General features: G+C 45.3%; 1 protein-coding gene and 1 long non-coding RNA gene across 5 annotated transcripts in view; both read right to left on the bottom strand.

Moving 5' to 3' along the window:
• LOC125964012 (uncharacterized) overlaps window positions 1-14999 on the bottom strand; it is a 197104-nt gene that overhangs the window by 21492 nt on the left and 160613 nt on the right. The gene's annotated exons all lie outside the window — the stretch shown is intronic.
• The window catches only part of SH3TC2 (SH3 domain and tetratricopeptide repeats 2), a 64741-nt gene continuing 50512 nt past the window's right edge, over window positions 771-14999 (bottom strand). For 3 of the 4 annotated variants that reach the window (XM_033406827.2, XM_033406826.2, XM_004280374.3), the window contains 5 exons: window positions 8965-9115; window positions 6748-6870; window positions 5359-5509; window positions 3385-3581; window positions 771-1713 (listed from right to left, as the gene is read on the bottom strand). In XM_033406827.2, the coding sequence (XP_033262718.2) occupies window positions 1522-1713; window positions 3385-3581; window positions 5359-5509; window positions 6748-6870; window positions 8965-9115 (814 nt within the window). In that variant the 3' untranslated portion in view covers window positions 771-1521. The remainder of the gene's footprint in view (window positions 1714-3384; window positions 3582-5358; window positions 5510-6747; window positions 6871-8964; window positions 9116-14999) is intronic. The other variant, XM_049708025.1, reaches the window with a different exon arrangement.

Below are 14999 nucleotides of genomic sequence, written 5' to 3'. Positions count from 1 at the left end.
TACCAATATGTACACAGCATTGGTGACTAGAAGGTGCACTATTGACTCAACTCCCCACCCCCATCCCACACCACCACACCACCAATCATCTGGTTGCTCCAAGGAGCTAGAAAGTAAAGGCAGAGGGTCTTAACAGTAAATCTAAGCTGTTGGGGGTCAGATGGCGATCCCTATAGCTAGCTCTTACATGTGTCCACATTTCCGAGCAAGAGTGAACCACCAGCATCAGGGTCATTCGAGATGCTCGTTAATAATGCATGTTCCTGGGGTGTCTCCCAGGTCTACTGAATCAGAATTATTGGGGTAAGAACCAGAAAGTTCATTTTCTGCAAGTTCCCCGGGTGATTCCTTTTCACATTCTCTGAGAACCATGGTTCCAGAGGAGTGCTTCTTGTGCTTCAGTGTGCATTAGAATCACCTGGAAAACAGGGTAAAGCCAGGGATCCTTGGCCCCAGAGACTGTGCTTCAGAGGTCTTAGGTGGAGCCTGAAATTCGCATTTCAAACAATCTCAGAGGTGACGCTTATGTTGCTGGCCCAGCCAGTCAGTGGACCATACTTGGAGCTCACTGCCTTAGCAAATTCCTGATTCCGTCATCAAGGGATTCATATACTGTGGTAGTCAGCTTCTCCCCACCTCCTGGCATCCACACCCTTGGTAATTCCCTCGCTATCTGTGTGGGTCGGACCTAGTGACTCATAGATAATTAATAAGATATGCAAAAATAACTAGTTTTCATCTTCCCTCTTATTAAGGAGACAAATGTGTGAATAAATGTAAATGAGCAATATTTAATAATATACACTATTTACATGTAATTTACGTCATAACTTCCTTAGTGCTCAATTTTTAGGCTTTGACGCTTGGGAGCCTTCTCCTGGGTTTATGGGAGGTTATAAGGGAGCAGAGCCTCGGGGCAGGATGGAGATGGTGCCTCCACATCAGACCTCACCTCCTGTGCATTCCACCTGGCCATCCTCAGGCTGTGTCTTTTGAGCTAATAGCATGGTGAATTCCCTCCTGCCAGTCCCTGTGACAGGAGGAGTGGCACCCCCTCTGGTTGAATAGAGAAAAAAACAAGTGACTAGTTTCTCTGCTGGCAAGGGGAGGGGTCTTTCCCTGAGAAAAGTCAGTGAAGGGAACAAAGTCCAATGGGCTGGTCTTCTCTCCAGTGCAATGTCTGATTTCTTCCCTGAGGGAAGGAGACAGCTTTTCTAGGGGCAGGGGTCTCATTTTCTCTAGAACTGTGTGTCTAGAAAGTGCATTTCAGGGTCTGTATGTGTGGAAGGGCCACAGTCTACTGGAAAGGTTCTAGACACAAAGCCAGGACCCCTAATCCCTGCTCCACCGTCCATGCCTTGTGTGACCTGGAATGAGCCCTCTCCCTCTGGACTATGCTCTTCCCATTCTGAGATGAGAGGCTGGGCCAGGTGATGACTTGAACCCCGCCCCCAGATTAACAGCCTAGAGCAGAGAGGTAGCTTCTGACCATGCAACTGGTCAGAGATGGGACAGCTGTCCTCAGAGGGCCAGGCCCCCGCCACTCAGCCACCGCGCCCTCTCTGAGGAGCGCCCAGAGGGGCTGCTATGCCAGAGGGGGCTCTGGCAGATGTGGTCCAGCCTGGTCCTAATGATGTCCTGCAGCTCCTCGTCACCCAGCAGGACTGCTGCAGCCAGGGCCAGCCGGAAGTATTCAGTGGCATCGTGGGCATCCTAACCCCCAGCATGGGGGCAGAGAAGAGATAGCATTAGCAGACATTTCCAGGAAAGGCTAAGAGGCAGTGCAGGAAAAACTAAGAACACTAGCTTTTGTCTGCCTGACATCCTTTCCCACCCTCTTCTCCTGGTTCCTTGGGGGAATTCCTCCTACCAACTCCACTGCAGTTCTGTGACAGTGCTAACCCTGGCGGCCCTCCTCCTCAGGCACAGGAGTGGCACCTTACCCAAGCTCAGACAATCATGAAGCAGCATCACCCTAGGCACAGAGCTTCAGGTATGTGAAAATGACTCAAGCTGACCTGTCCCAAGTCACTCTCTGGGACCTTTGAAGTGTGATCTAACAGAGAAAATGGTTGCTCACCCTTTTAGATGGGTGCTTGAGCCTGTCAATAACTAGAGGAGAAGAGGCCAAGAAACAGAGAGAAGCAGAAACATTCAGAGCCAAGAGATACAGAGAGAGGTGGGGAAATCCATGATGACATTTGAGTACCAGCATCCAGAACTACCTGAAATTAAACTTATACCTGAACTTCCTCGTTCCTTGAGCCAATAAAATCTCCTGCTTTGCTTAAGCTACTTTGAGTTGAGCTCTTTCCCTTGAAATCCCTAGAGCCCTCGGTTGATGCAATCAGATCACACATACATTGTCCCACTTCCTGGGAGCTGTGGGACAAAGGCAAGCTCACTGTGGGGGAGTCCTTCACTACCCCATCGTCCCTCCCTAATGGTTGGGATGCAGAACAGGTGGTTCCTCCGGTGAGACTCAAAAAGGGATGACTGGTTCCCGTTAACCTTCATCAGTCAATAATAAATTTAGGCCAGAAACACTCTGGCAAATAAGAAAAAGACAACAGAGCTGCCCTAAGGGTCCCCTGGGGGCCAAACACAGGAGTGACTCAGAAGCCACTGTATGAAGAGATTAAGCATTGTGCTGGAGCAGACAGAGACCTCTGGTAAGGGCAGCCAGTGCCCAGGGACAAGGTTCAAGGGCCAGAATTGTAACTGAGAATTACAGACCACACACACAGTTCTAGAAGTGGCTGGAAAAATAAGAAGTTCTGGATTCAACTCCAGCAGAGCAAACAGGAGAGTCAGGGCTATGGTCTTCTTAGGACCTAGGCTTACTTACATTCTAAGACCCTGCATGTTATTATCTCAAACATGTTAACACGTACCTAGATTTCTCCTAAAATAGTTTATACAACTTTATAAGAAGTGAGTTGCAATTGACTAATTAATCTATAACATTTTTAGACGTACAGTTAAGAATTAATTTTGATTTTAATTTTGGAGCTTATAGTTCTTTTGTTTGGGGGTCTCATGCATTGTTTTGGGTCTCATATATTTTCATAGGTCCTAGAGGAGCTCACAGGCACTAGACCAATGTTCCCATAGTGCCTGACAGATGAAGTGGGCCCAGAAGTCACAGCAGGACAAGGAAAGAGAAGAACTAGGGCCTGTCTCCTCAGCAGAGATGGGAGCCTCTTTGAGGTCTCCAAGGGGGCTAAGTGAAAAGAGTCATTGCGTTCCCAGAGGAGCCACTCCCCACCCTATGAGACAACACTCCCCATCTTACCCCTCTCAACTTTACCCTGAAGGCTCAGGGTGAGGAAAGAATATAGTTGGACAGTAGCTCTCAGATGACCTTGGAAGCCTGGCTCTTACCTTCAGCTGGTAGAAGGTGAGTTGGCCCAGGCGATAATACACCTTGGCATAGTATAAGCCCTCCTTGGGGCTCTGCAACCAGGGTGGACAGAGCGACAGAGTCTTCAGGTAGCAGTCCTCAGCCATCTCGTACATGTGCAGGGAATAGTACACAGTCGCCAGACGGTGGAAGGCCACCAGCTCCTGCCTCTGATCTCCTAGAAATTGGAAGACAGAGAGATATCCTGAAGCCAACACTTTGCATCATTAGTTCACTCTGTACAATTCTTTGAAGATCTACTAGGTATCAGGGACGGAGCTTGGGACATAGCAAACAAAGCAGAAGTCCTGCTCACATGAGGCTTACTGTCTCACAGGACACAGACATTCCTTAAATAATCCCACAAAGGTAAGATTACACCTGTGATAAGTGCTACAAAAGAAAACACAGGGATCTGTGAGAGTGACTAAGTGGAGTATGTGTTCTGGACAAGGTTTTCTGGGACAATTCCTGAGGAACATTTTCTCATTGTGGATGTCACTGTAACTCAGAATTCTGGGAAATAATTATTTCCAAATCTCTGTGATGGGAATGGTGACAAGACTAGCTCGATGGAGTAGCTAAGAATTTCTGACAATGAATAACTTCATATAACAAATGTTTTCTCCACATGAAAGTCTCTCTCTTCAGAGTTCTTCTCTGGGGCTGTCATCAGCAGCCCCTAGTCACCCTCTACCCTTCACCAGCTTTCAGTCTCAAATAAGCTACAGAGACCCATTCACTTTTAACTCATGCTTTAGAATCTTGGTGTCTAAGGGATCTTTGACTTGTTCTGGTTTTGGGTGGATTTCTTGTTTCAATAACTAACTCTTTTAACACAAAGTAGCATTTAAAGAGAACAAATGCTTCCAATTGTGTTTTTGGAGTATTTGCAAGGTGGCTATTTGATGTAATCTAAAAACATCGCTTTTAGGCTTCAAAGAGCCAAAAGCCAAAGCTAAAGGAGAAAATCCAACTCTCTGATATGGAAAAGTCCAGTCACAGGGAATCACATGAAATGGTGGATATAGCCTCCTTTCAGCTTCTGTCCAAGGAAGGACAAAGAATGCTCCAGAGGGAGCTGCCTGGGCCCCCAAGGTCTTCCTGAGATTAGCAGACAGTTGCACAAATAAGGTTTTCTGCAGTAAAGGGAGAGGTAGGAAAAGAGAGAGAGCCCTGAAGTGCAATTAAATACAATAAAGTCCAGTACCATCCACATCTCATGCCCTTGAGAAAGCCCAGAGGTCCCTTCTAGAATTATCACAGAAGACTCCATTTGCCTTTACATCTAATCAATCCTCCTCTAATAAAACCTGCTTTTCCTCAAGCACCAACATTCAAGATGAGTTTATCTTTTTTCATTCTGCCTCTTTTTTTTCTGTTTTAATGACTTACATTGTTTCTCATTAGCTTTTGTTGTAAATGCAAGTATTTCAGCTACTGAGGGAGTTAGGTTAACAGGAATCTGACCTTCATTTACATTTCAATTCCATAAGAAAATGTGTACTTGACTAATAATTAACTAATTAAAAAGTTAAGGCACAGTGCTTTTGTAATGGGGCATTGCCTGTGCATAGGATAAAATACCGTTTACCCTGGACTCAGAATAATACCAATAATACCAACTATAATATAATAATTAGTGTGCACAGGTAACACTTATCAAGGACTTATTATGTACCAAGCACTGTGCTATGGGTTTTACCTGTATTATCATCGGTCTTCATAACAACTGCATGCTGTGGGTGCCATTTTTAATCCTCATTTGCCAATGACAAACTTGAGGTTTATAGATGTTAAGTAGCTTGCTTAACTGGGGGCTCCCTGACACTTCGACCTGGAATTTGAACCCACGGAGTCTGACTCCAAAGCCTATGCGCTTACAACTTTGTTGTCCCTCCTTAGGGAGTGTTACCCCCTCCCATTCAATACCCTGGACAATTAGGACCACCAACCTGCGACTGTGCTGAGTCTGGCCGCCAAGGTGGCAAATTCCAAAGCCTTCTCATAGCCTTCCAGGCTGATCTGCAGCTCTGTCAGCTTGTTGAAAATCCGGAGCTCGGTTTTCACTGCCTTCATCCTCCTTGCTAAGGGAACAGCCCCAGCCTGAGAACAGAGGCACAAGGAACCTTAGTCTAGCTGAGAATCATTGGCACATACCATACTCTAGGAGGCGGTACTGCATCCTACTGCCAGGGGTTGAGGGATGGCAATGACTAAACCCAAGGGGGAGATGGCACCTTCCATGCATGGCTTTTCTCAACTCGGTCTCCTGGTCCTTGCTCTTGGTTGCTCTGCCCGGACCTCAGAGGTGGAAGAACTAGAGGTCATCAGGCTCCATGAAACTGACAGCAGGAAAGGGATGATGACTTTCCTCAAGGTCACATGAGAAGTTACTCACCCGCCAGCTACAAGTTCCCTTAGCGCCCACAGTGCTAATCTACAAAGTACATACGTGGAGTATGTGCATAGTGTCTGAGAGTCCCCAGTAAATAGTCATTTCTATTATTTTTATTATGATAGAACTTTGGGCAGGTCACTTCATCTCTCTGAGCCTTAGTTTTCTCATCTCTAAAATGCATATGACCAAGAGCACCTCAATAGTCAGGGACATGTTTCTTGTTCACCCCTAGCTCAGTGCCTGGCACATACTGGGTCTTGATGAATGTTTGATGACTGAATAAACAATTGAACAAGCGAATGAATAAGTATCTGAATAAGTGAAATATTAAGATCAAATAAGATAATGAGTTTTCCCAAACTTCAGTCAGTGACGAACAATTATGATTCTTCACATATCTGCTTAACATCTGGACATTTATTTAATTAGTATTATTTCTTAAATCAACTGTCTTCTATTTCTTGCCTCATTCTTTGCAATAATATCTGTGATAGCATAGGTTTGATGAACTGGTATTATACATCTTTAATTTTTTAAATATATTCTAATGCATACTTAATGAAAACATAGTAAAGCAAGTGCTCACCCATGGACCAATCATCTCCCACCATACCATGTACATAGGGACATTCTGGTCAACATAAAAGTGTGCTACCAACTGTAAAGTACTATGCACCCAAAAGTTGTAATTATTATGATATATTCTGTCAGGAAAGATACTTTATTTATCAAGCCTGAGAATGACAGAGTTTATCAGCTCCTTCTTTGAGAGCCTGCTAGACTGAAGACAGGGAGAGCCTGTGGGCATTGGATGAGGAAGGGAAGACAAAGAAATACCAGCAAGACAGGGGAAGGGGACGCCAGGCGAAGTCCAAGTGGCCCTGCCCATGTTTGTGCCAGAACCTAGCTAGGGATACTGCTGACTGTGCAGCCCACAACTTACTCGGTAATACTCCACCGCACGATGCCTGTGGCGGGTCCCATTGAAGAACACATCACCTGCTTCCTCGTAGAGCCTGAGCGCCAGGGAGGGCTCCTCTGACTTCAGGGCTTTCTGGATGGCTGCCTGAGTGGGACAGAGACTGCTGTCAGAGGCAGAGAGAAGGACTTTCCAAATGTCCACAGGACTGGCAAGAATGAGATCCTGACCATCTAGCTTAACCCTCTGCTAAAGTTCCCTGAACCCTAAATTGTCTTTACACTCATAAGGCTAGTAAGATTCACTAGTCCAGCATTTCCCCACCATGCTATGAGAGATTACTTTGGTGGCCCTAGAAATGGTTTTCAGCAGCACACAAACATCTTGCAATAGTTAAGTATTTATTTTAATGTGTTTCAGAAAAAAAGATTAATCATATTCAAAACCTCTGCTTTTAGATAGCATTGTTTAGTGTAAAAAGCTAAGTTGATTTGAAGTTGAGCCAAAGAAAAATAAGTAAATAATGGTACAGAGGTACCTGGATATGGCAAAACTATAAACTTGATGTATAAATGACTAAAATTTGGAAAGAGTGATCTCATCCAACACCTACAGTTCCTAGATGGAGAAACTGAGGCTGAGAATAAGGAGCTTTCAAGTTTACATCAATAGTTAGTGGCAAACAAATGCTAGTATCTTTCAGCCCATTACCCTTCTCCTGGCCCCTATGACCCCTTTATCTTGAACAAGCTACTTCACATTTGCACCTAAACAAAATGTGATGAGAAAGTAGAAAATGTACCACAACATCTGCAGCACAGCCACAGGACCTCAAATATCCTTAGGTAGAAATTATTCACCTCAGTGGGAATAACTGCAGAACATCAAGTCAGGTGGCAGTCTAGGGTTGTGGGTGCCTGGGACCAGCTCTGGACAGTGAATTACTGGGGCAAGATCCCTCAGTTATTTTTATTGCATATGCTGCTACACAAAGATAGAAGCAGTGAGATGGAATCCTAGAGTCAGGAGTTCTGCCACCAAGCAATGAACAACCCCAATAGCTCCCTCTGGGCATTTGTCTCCCAGAGACAGAAAGGCAAGACTGAATTGTCTGCTCTCTGATAATTCTTCCAGCTCTAAAATCCCAAGGCAGAATAGAGTCTGCAAGTAAAAGCTTTAAGTCACACTGCTGGTGTGCAGTTTTAACCACTTACTAGTTGTATCACTTTAGGCAAATTACTCAGCCTCATTGAGTGTCATCTGTAAAATGGGAATTTCAGTAGAGACTCCTGCTGCATTTGTAATGAGGATTAAACTATATCAAGCACGTGAAGCGTTTAGCAAAGTCCCCCATGCATAGTAAGGCTTCAATCAATGCTAATAAGCAACCCCATTATTAAGTCTCGGTGGAAGTGAATTTGTGTGATTGTAAGTAATAGAGTAAGGGCGAGTAAAAGGGGAGAAAATGAGAAATGGGAAGGAAAAAAAGATAACGGCATATTTTTGATGGAGCAAATCTTATATACCATTGTGTCAGTATTGTACAGATAATGATGGTGATGAAATACCATTTATTAAGCATTTACTAGGTCCCAAGCACTTAGTTAATGTTTATATGCATACGTTTACTATGCAAATGTTACACCTAATCTTTATTAGAGACAGGTCCAGCCATGAAGAAACTGAGGCCCAGAGAGCTCACGTAGCAAGCCCAAAGTCACACGGTTCATAATCAATGGCCCTGTGATTTGATTCCACACCTATCTTTTTTTTTTTTCACACCTATCTTTTTTAAAGCCCAGGTACTTAATCACTATACTATGTTATATCTCAGATATTAAAGATATGCAAACCAAAAAATCATAAAAGAACAATAATGTTAATACCACACACATGTCAACCTTCCCTCAAACTGCAGCAAAACCCTGAAGTCAAGGTGTGTGTCAAGTTTTGGAAAAATGGATAAAACTGATATGACAGATGAACGAGTCTCCCCCACCATGTTCTTTGCGAGCTCCCACGTGCATAGGGGACTCGGGGACTGGCCCTTTGCTGCTTGTATTCAGCCTGCCAGACCACCTTGGTTTCCATCTTGGGTTCAGGGAGCAGCCCAGAGTTGACCATCCCTCCAAGGGCTTGACGAGGACATCACCTCTCCCTAGTTCTAGCTGATCACTTTGGAGGGTACAGCTGCCTCCCCGCATGGCCCAGGTCAGCAGATAAGCTCTGCAGGAGGCCTACCTGCAGGTACAGCTCCACCAGCTCGTCTTCCTGCATGAGGTAGTGGAGTCGCCCAGCCCCAAGCCAGGCCTCAGCAGCCTTGTCTCTCTCCCCCAGGTCAACGAAGATACGCAGGCTCTCCTTGATGCAGGTGAGGGACCTCCTAAGGGACCTGGGGGTAGACATGGACTCATAAGGTATGAGGGTTCAAAGCGGCCCAGACTCACTCTGCACAGGAGGAAACTGAAGCTCTGGCAGGGGAACAACATTGTTTCAGAACACACAGAGAGATTGAGGGGCAGGGGAACAACATTATTTCAGAACACACAGAGAGATGGAGGACTGATCTGAATCTTGGATCTGCCTAAACCAGCTGTGAAAACTTGAGAAAGTACAGAATCTCTCTGTGACTTGGTTTTCCCATCTGTAAGATGGGGATAAACTGTACCTGCCTCAGAGGATGGTTGTGAGGATTAAATGAGATAGAGTGCTTAGAACAGTGCTTACCATAGAGTAAGCACTTGATGAATGTTTAAATGTTAGTTATCATTTTTATTATTACTGGCCCATGGTCCACCCAACTTTTGACTACTCTATAACATTTTTTCATAAGACCCTAACACAGTGGATGCCAAATGCATATTTATTGAATAAATCACAAAAGAATGACCACAGTGGTAACTTTATTATTTTTTTTAAATTTTACTTTATTTTTGGCCGCGCTGGGTCTTCATTGCTGCGCGCGGGCTTTCTCTGGTTGTGGCGAGCTGGGACTACTCTTCGTTGCGGTGCACGGGCTTCTCATTGCGGTGGCTTCTCTTGTTGCAGAGTATGGGCTCTAGGCACGCAAGCTTCAGTAGTTGCAGCACACAGGCTTCAGTAGTTGCAGCACGCGGGCTCAGTAGTTGCGGCACGCAGGCCCTAGAGCATGCGGGCTTCAGTAGTTGCAGTGCGTGGGCCCTAGGGAGCACAGGCTTCAGTAGTTGTGGCTCACGGGTTCTAGAGCACAGGCTCAGTAGGTGTGGCACACGGGCTTAGCTGCTCCGCGGCATGTGGGATCCTCCTGGACCAGGGATCGAACCCGTGTCCCCACCATTGGCAGGCGGATTCCTAACCACTGCGCCAGCAGGGAAGTCCCATAGTGGTTAACTTTAAATCATCAAAAAGATTTTGATGTTTGTATAAGAAGAAAAATCAAAGAAGGGTGAAAGTTTTGGTGCTTAACAGAGTACTCTTTAATTATCTGGAAATTGTTTATGTAGAAAACTCTTGCTCCATGTCAGGAATTAATGAAGAAATGAGGCATAGGTAATGCAGTGTTGAACAGGTTCAGAATTCCAGAACAAGAATCAGCCCTGGGCATCACCTAGATAGTTCTCAACTCCAGCAGTAATTAGAATCATCTGGAAACTCTTTAAACATGGATACACAGGCGAAGTCACCCCAATGTGTTGACATGTCATGCTAGCCTGGGACACTCTAGCTCAGGCACCAGCATTTTGTCAAAGCTCCTTATTAGTTACTATTGTGACTCTATTGTGCAGCTTGGGTTGAGACTCTCTTCTTTTTCTACAGAGAAAACAGGCCTGGAGATGGGAGGTGACTTGCACAAGGTTGCACACCACACTGGGGGACAATCAAAGGCCAGAACTCTGCTCTCCTGAGTCCCAGTCCAGGACTCATCCCACAATACCCATATTCCTCACACTGTGATTCATGGCCCACCTGCACCAGCATTACCTGTGGAGCTTATTAAAAACACAGACTCCCAGAGCTCCCTCAGACTGACTGAATCAGAATCATCATGGTAACCAGCCAGGAATCTGAATTTCTTAGACACACCCAGGTTATGCTCCTGTGCATTGAAGTTTGAGAACCACTGCACCAAACCATGCAAATCCTTCTAGAAACACTGACCGTCACCCCCCAAGTCTGTAAACAGTTAGGAGGTCCTCATCAAACATGGCTACCATCTCATGATGGGCAACCCAGCCCCCAGGCCCCCTTGTGCACAGTGATGGAAACAAGCATTGCTTGTGACTAATGAGGCCCTGATTCATCTTGGCAATGAGGCAGCTATTAGCCTTCTGTAGAAAGTGCCAGGCATTTGGCCCTTGTAAGTCCTGAGAAGAAAGAACTCTAGTTTTCCCTATTGCCCTGCTCTTGACATGATATTTATTGACATCAACGATGGGCACTGGCCACCCTCTGTCAAGAATCAGAATGTCAGACTTGCGGCTCAGACTGTGCTGTGAGCTGAGAAGCTGCACACTGTGCTGAGGTGGTCACCAACCTCCTTGGCCTGATAACCACAGGCCTCCTTTACTATAGGAAGCCCTGTTCTTCTCTCACCCACTCCGTATCCACCAAATGCCCAGCAGGGCTAACAGGTTCTGCAGGCCTGGCCTCTACTGCTCTCCCTACTCCCACTGGAAGAGTTAATGAAGAGAGGAGCCATACATCTCATCCTGATCCTATTTCCTGCTCTGTTTTTGTTTATTACCATTTGCTGTCCTGGGAGACCCCTGGGCTATGGTTGTTTTCTCCAGACCCTCAGGGAGCAAGATTTGGGTTATCACAGAGAAGCCAACTCACAGAGCAGGCATTACGATCTTAGAATTTTTCTCTCTGAGCTCACTATGACTGTGGAAGAGAGGAGGTCAGTATTCCTCTCCAGGAAACACCCCATGGGGGAAGGCAGGACTTACAGAGACCCAGATGCTCACATTGCACTATCAAGACTCTATGTGCGGGCTTCCCTGGTGGCGCAGTGGTTAGGAATCCGCCTGCCAATGCAGGTTCGTGCCCTGGTCCGGGAAGGTCCCACATGCCATGGAGCAACTAAGCCTGTGCGCCACAACTACTGAGCCTGTGCTCTAGAGCCTGCCAGCCACAACTACTGAGCCCACGTGCTACAACTACGGAAGCCCATGTGCCTAGAGCCCGTGCTCCGCAACAAGAGATGCCACTGCAATGAGAAGCCTGCGCAACGCAACGAAGAGTAGCCCCTGCTCGCCACAACTAGAGAAAGCCCACGCGCAGCAACAAAGACCCAATGTAGCCAAAAATAATAAAATACATAAAATAAATGTATAAAAATAAAAGACTCTACGTGCATGGGTTTTCCAAAGACCACTGCCTCCACTAAGTCTTATACCTGATCCATGACTCCAATAAAAGACAAATGCCTTATGGTCTAGAATTGGGAAGTGGTCTCCAGCTTCCTTGGTTGTTTCCTATCACCATTCACCACCCCGTGTGTTTGTATCTGTCACTGTATCACCCACCAGATAAGCCACTAGCTTGGCCTGGAATGTCCCAGTGCCCCAATTCCTCCAGCCACCACCTGCAGGCTCTAGGTGTGGGCTCAGCTCCCAAATCAAAGAAGTGAGGAGCATGGCTGGTGGAACAGCACGAATTCAGTCTTGATCTGAAGTCTCATGCATTCCCGGCTAGCTATGCCTGGGCCCTGGCATGGTATCTCCTCTCCTCTCAAACCCTCAGGTTTCTCTTTTTCTCATTTTTCCTGCCCCCAAAGTTCAATCTCTGTGGCTGAGTCCTTGTTTCTTCCTTCCTGTGTGGACATGAGCCATGAGCCTGTGGTGAGGTGACCTCAATACACCTGCATTCCCAGACTTCCTCTTACCAACCCCTGCTGCGGTTTTCCAGATCCCTGCCCTGCCTGGATGAATGTTTGACCTCTGGCCAGAGCCCAGCCTCCACTAACTGGTCTTATCCTGTTTCCATACTGAGAATTGCCACTCACAAGGGGCTGACCCTGGGCCAGGTGCTGCGATACAAACTTTCAGTACACATTCTCTCATTTACTCCTCACAGAAACCCCAAGCCATGAGAGTTCTTAGCCCATTTCGTACATAAAGAAACCCAGTGCGTTTTTAAAAACGTGTCCATGTTTGCACTGCTCATTTCTAAAGTTTTATGTTGAGCTCTCTGCTGTTTTGTCTTGTAATAACAGCAATGACAGCAAATGTTACTTAACATTTATTGAGCACTTAGCATGTGCTAGGGGCTTTACATGCCTAATTTCATTTAATCATCACAACACCACTAAGAGAGCAGTACTATTATCATATCTATTTACAAATGGGAAAAATAAGGCTTTGAAGGGTAAGTAACACAGACCAGGTAATAAACCCTGAGATCTAAATCCCAGGATCTAACCCTGAGAATGGACTCCAGAGCCCCCTACAAACCCTCAAGCAGTGCTCAATTTCTGGCTCAGAAATCAGCTTGTGGGAAGGTTTTGCTTATTTTACCACTTTAACAACTTCAAAATTTTGAAGGACATAGGCTACCTCACACCCTGAACAAAGCGCCCCCATTGGCAAAAATTGGGTGGTGCGGTACATCCTAGCCTTGTGATCAAACGAGAACGTGTCAGCAAAAGCAATTCTTTCCTTGTTTATGATTCTAAAAATGTTAAGGATTAGTCGTATTAACTATACTGAAAACCAAACACTGAAGCATTTTTTTTTTCAGTTCCACAGAAGTAAGATGCACAGGATAAGAATAAGAGCCAGGAATATGGACTTATAGGCTACTATTGTATTCACATGCAAAGAATCATTATTTTGCAAAGACTTGTTGCATGCAAGGCATTTCTTTCTAAAAAATAATACGCACACCCTTTGTGGCATTTAGCACCATTTATGTGATACCTCTGGCGATTATGTATATAATATCTACTTCCTGAACTAGATGATAAGCATTGTGAGCTCAGGGACTATATCTCATTTGTCCAGTTTTTAGCACAGTGCCTGGGCCATAGTAGATGTTCAGCAAGTATCTGTTGAATCTATCCAATAGAGCCACAAAGTTCTCATGGACCCCACCTGGTTCAGCTCTAGAACTGAGTCTATAGACATTCTAGAGTACAGTCTGTATTGTGTCACCTGGGGACAGAAGACAAGACCCCCTAAAGACCTTTCTCATTGAGAGATTGAAAAACTTCATCAAACTAAATTCTGTAGTCATCACCCTGAAGGCAGAGAAAGCAAGACTCAGAAGGTACTGAACAAAGGGACAGCAAAATGTCCCAAGACAAAATCCTGAAGGCTGAGTCAAAGTTTTCACCATCTACTTGCCCTCCCTTACTATCCACCATCACTAAACCCTAGAGAAAACCTTTCAAATAGGAGGAATATAAATAAGTAAAAAAGCAGTAATGGGTGGTGAAAACCACCTTAAATTAAGGATTCAGGGATCTGCGCTAATACCGGTGAGGCAGGTAGTATAAGCAGTCTGGACTCTCCATAGCAGGCGGAGGTCAGAGCAGAAGACAAATGAGGCCATTCTCATCCATACAATTCTGAGAGGTTTCACCATACCGTCACCTACACCTACTGCTTATTGAAGGTGAAAATGATTGGCTGAGCAGGCAGAATACATACAGAGTAGTTAAGGACAAGCACTCTAGGCCAAGGGTTGGCAAACTATGGCCCATGAGCCAAATCCAGCCTTCCACCTGCTTTCGTAAACAAAGTCTTATGGGAACACAGCCACATTCATTTATATATTATCTATGGCTGTTTTCACACTACAACTGCAGAACAGAGTAGTTGTGAGAGAGACCACATGGACAGACAGCCTAAAACATTTACTATCTGAGTTTTTATTAGTGTGCTGACTCTTGTTCTAGACACAGATTGGGTATCAAGCTCTGCTGTGTGGCTTCATGCAAGTTACTTGACCTCTTTTTTTTTTTTTTTTTACATCTTAATTGGAGTATAATTGCTTTACAATGGTGTGTTAGTTTCTGCTTTATAACAAAGTGAATCAGTATACATATACATATGTTGCCATATCTCTTCCCTCTTGCGTCTCCCTCCCTCCCACCCTCCCTATCCCACCCCTCTAGGTGGTCACAAAGCACCGAGCTGATCTCCCTGTGCTATGCGGCTGCTTCCCACTAGCTATCTATTTTACGTTTGGTAGTGTATATATGTCCATGCCACTCTCTCACTTTGTCACAGCTTACCCTTCCCCCTTCCCGTGTCCTCAAGTCCATTCTCTAGTAGGTCTGTGTCTTTACTCCT

Source organism: Orcinus orca, chromosome 3 (genome assembly GCF_937001465.1).
Source record: "Orcinus orca chromosome 3, mOrcOrc1.1, whole genome shotgun sequence".
Taxonomy (NCBI): domain Eukaryota; kingdom Metazoa; phylum Chordata; class Mammalia; order Artiodactyla; family Delphinidae; genus Orcinus; species Orcinus orca.
Note: the sequence above shows the minus strand (reverse complement) of the source record. Positions and strands in the feature narration are given on the sequence as shown.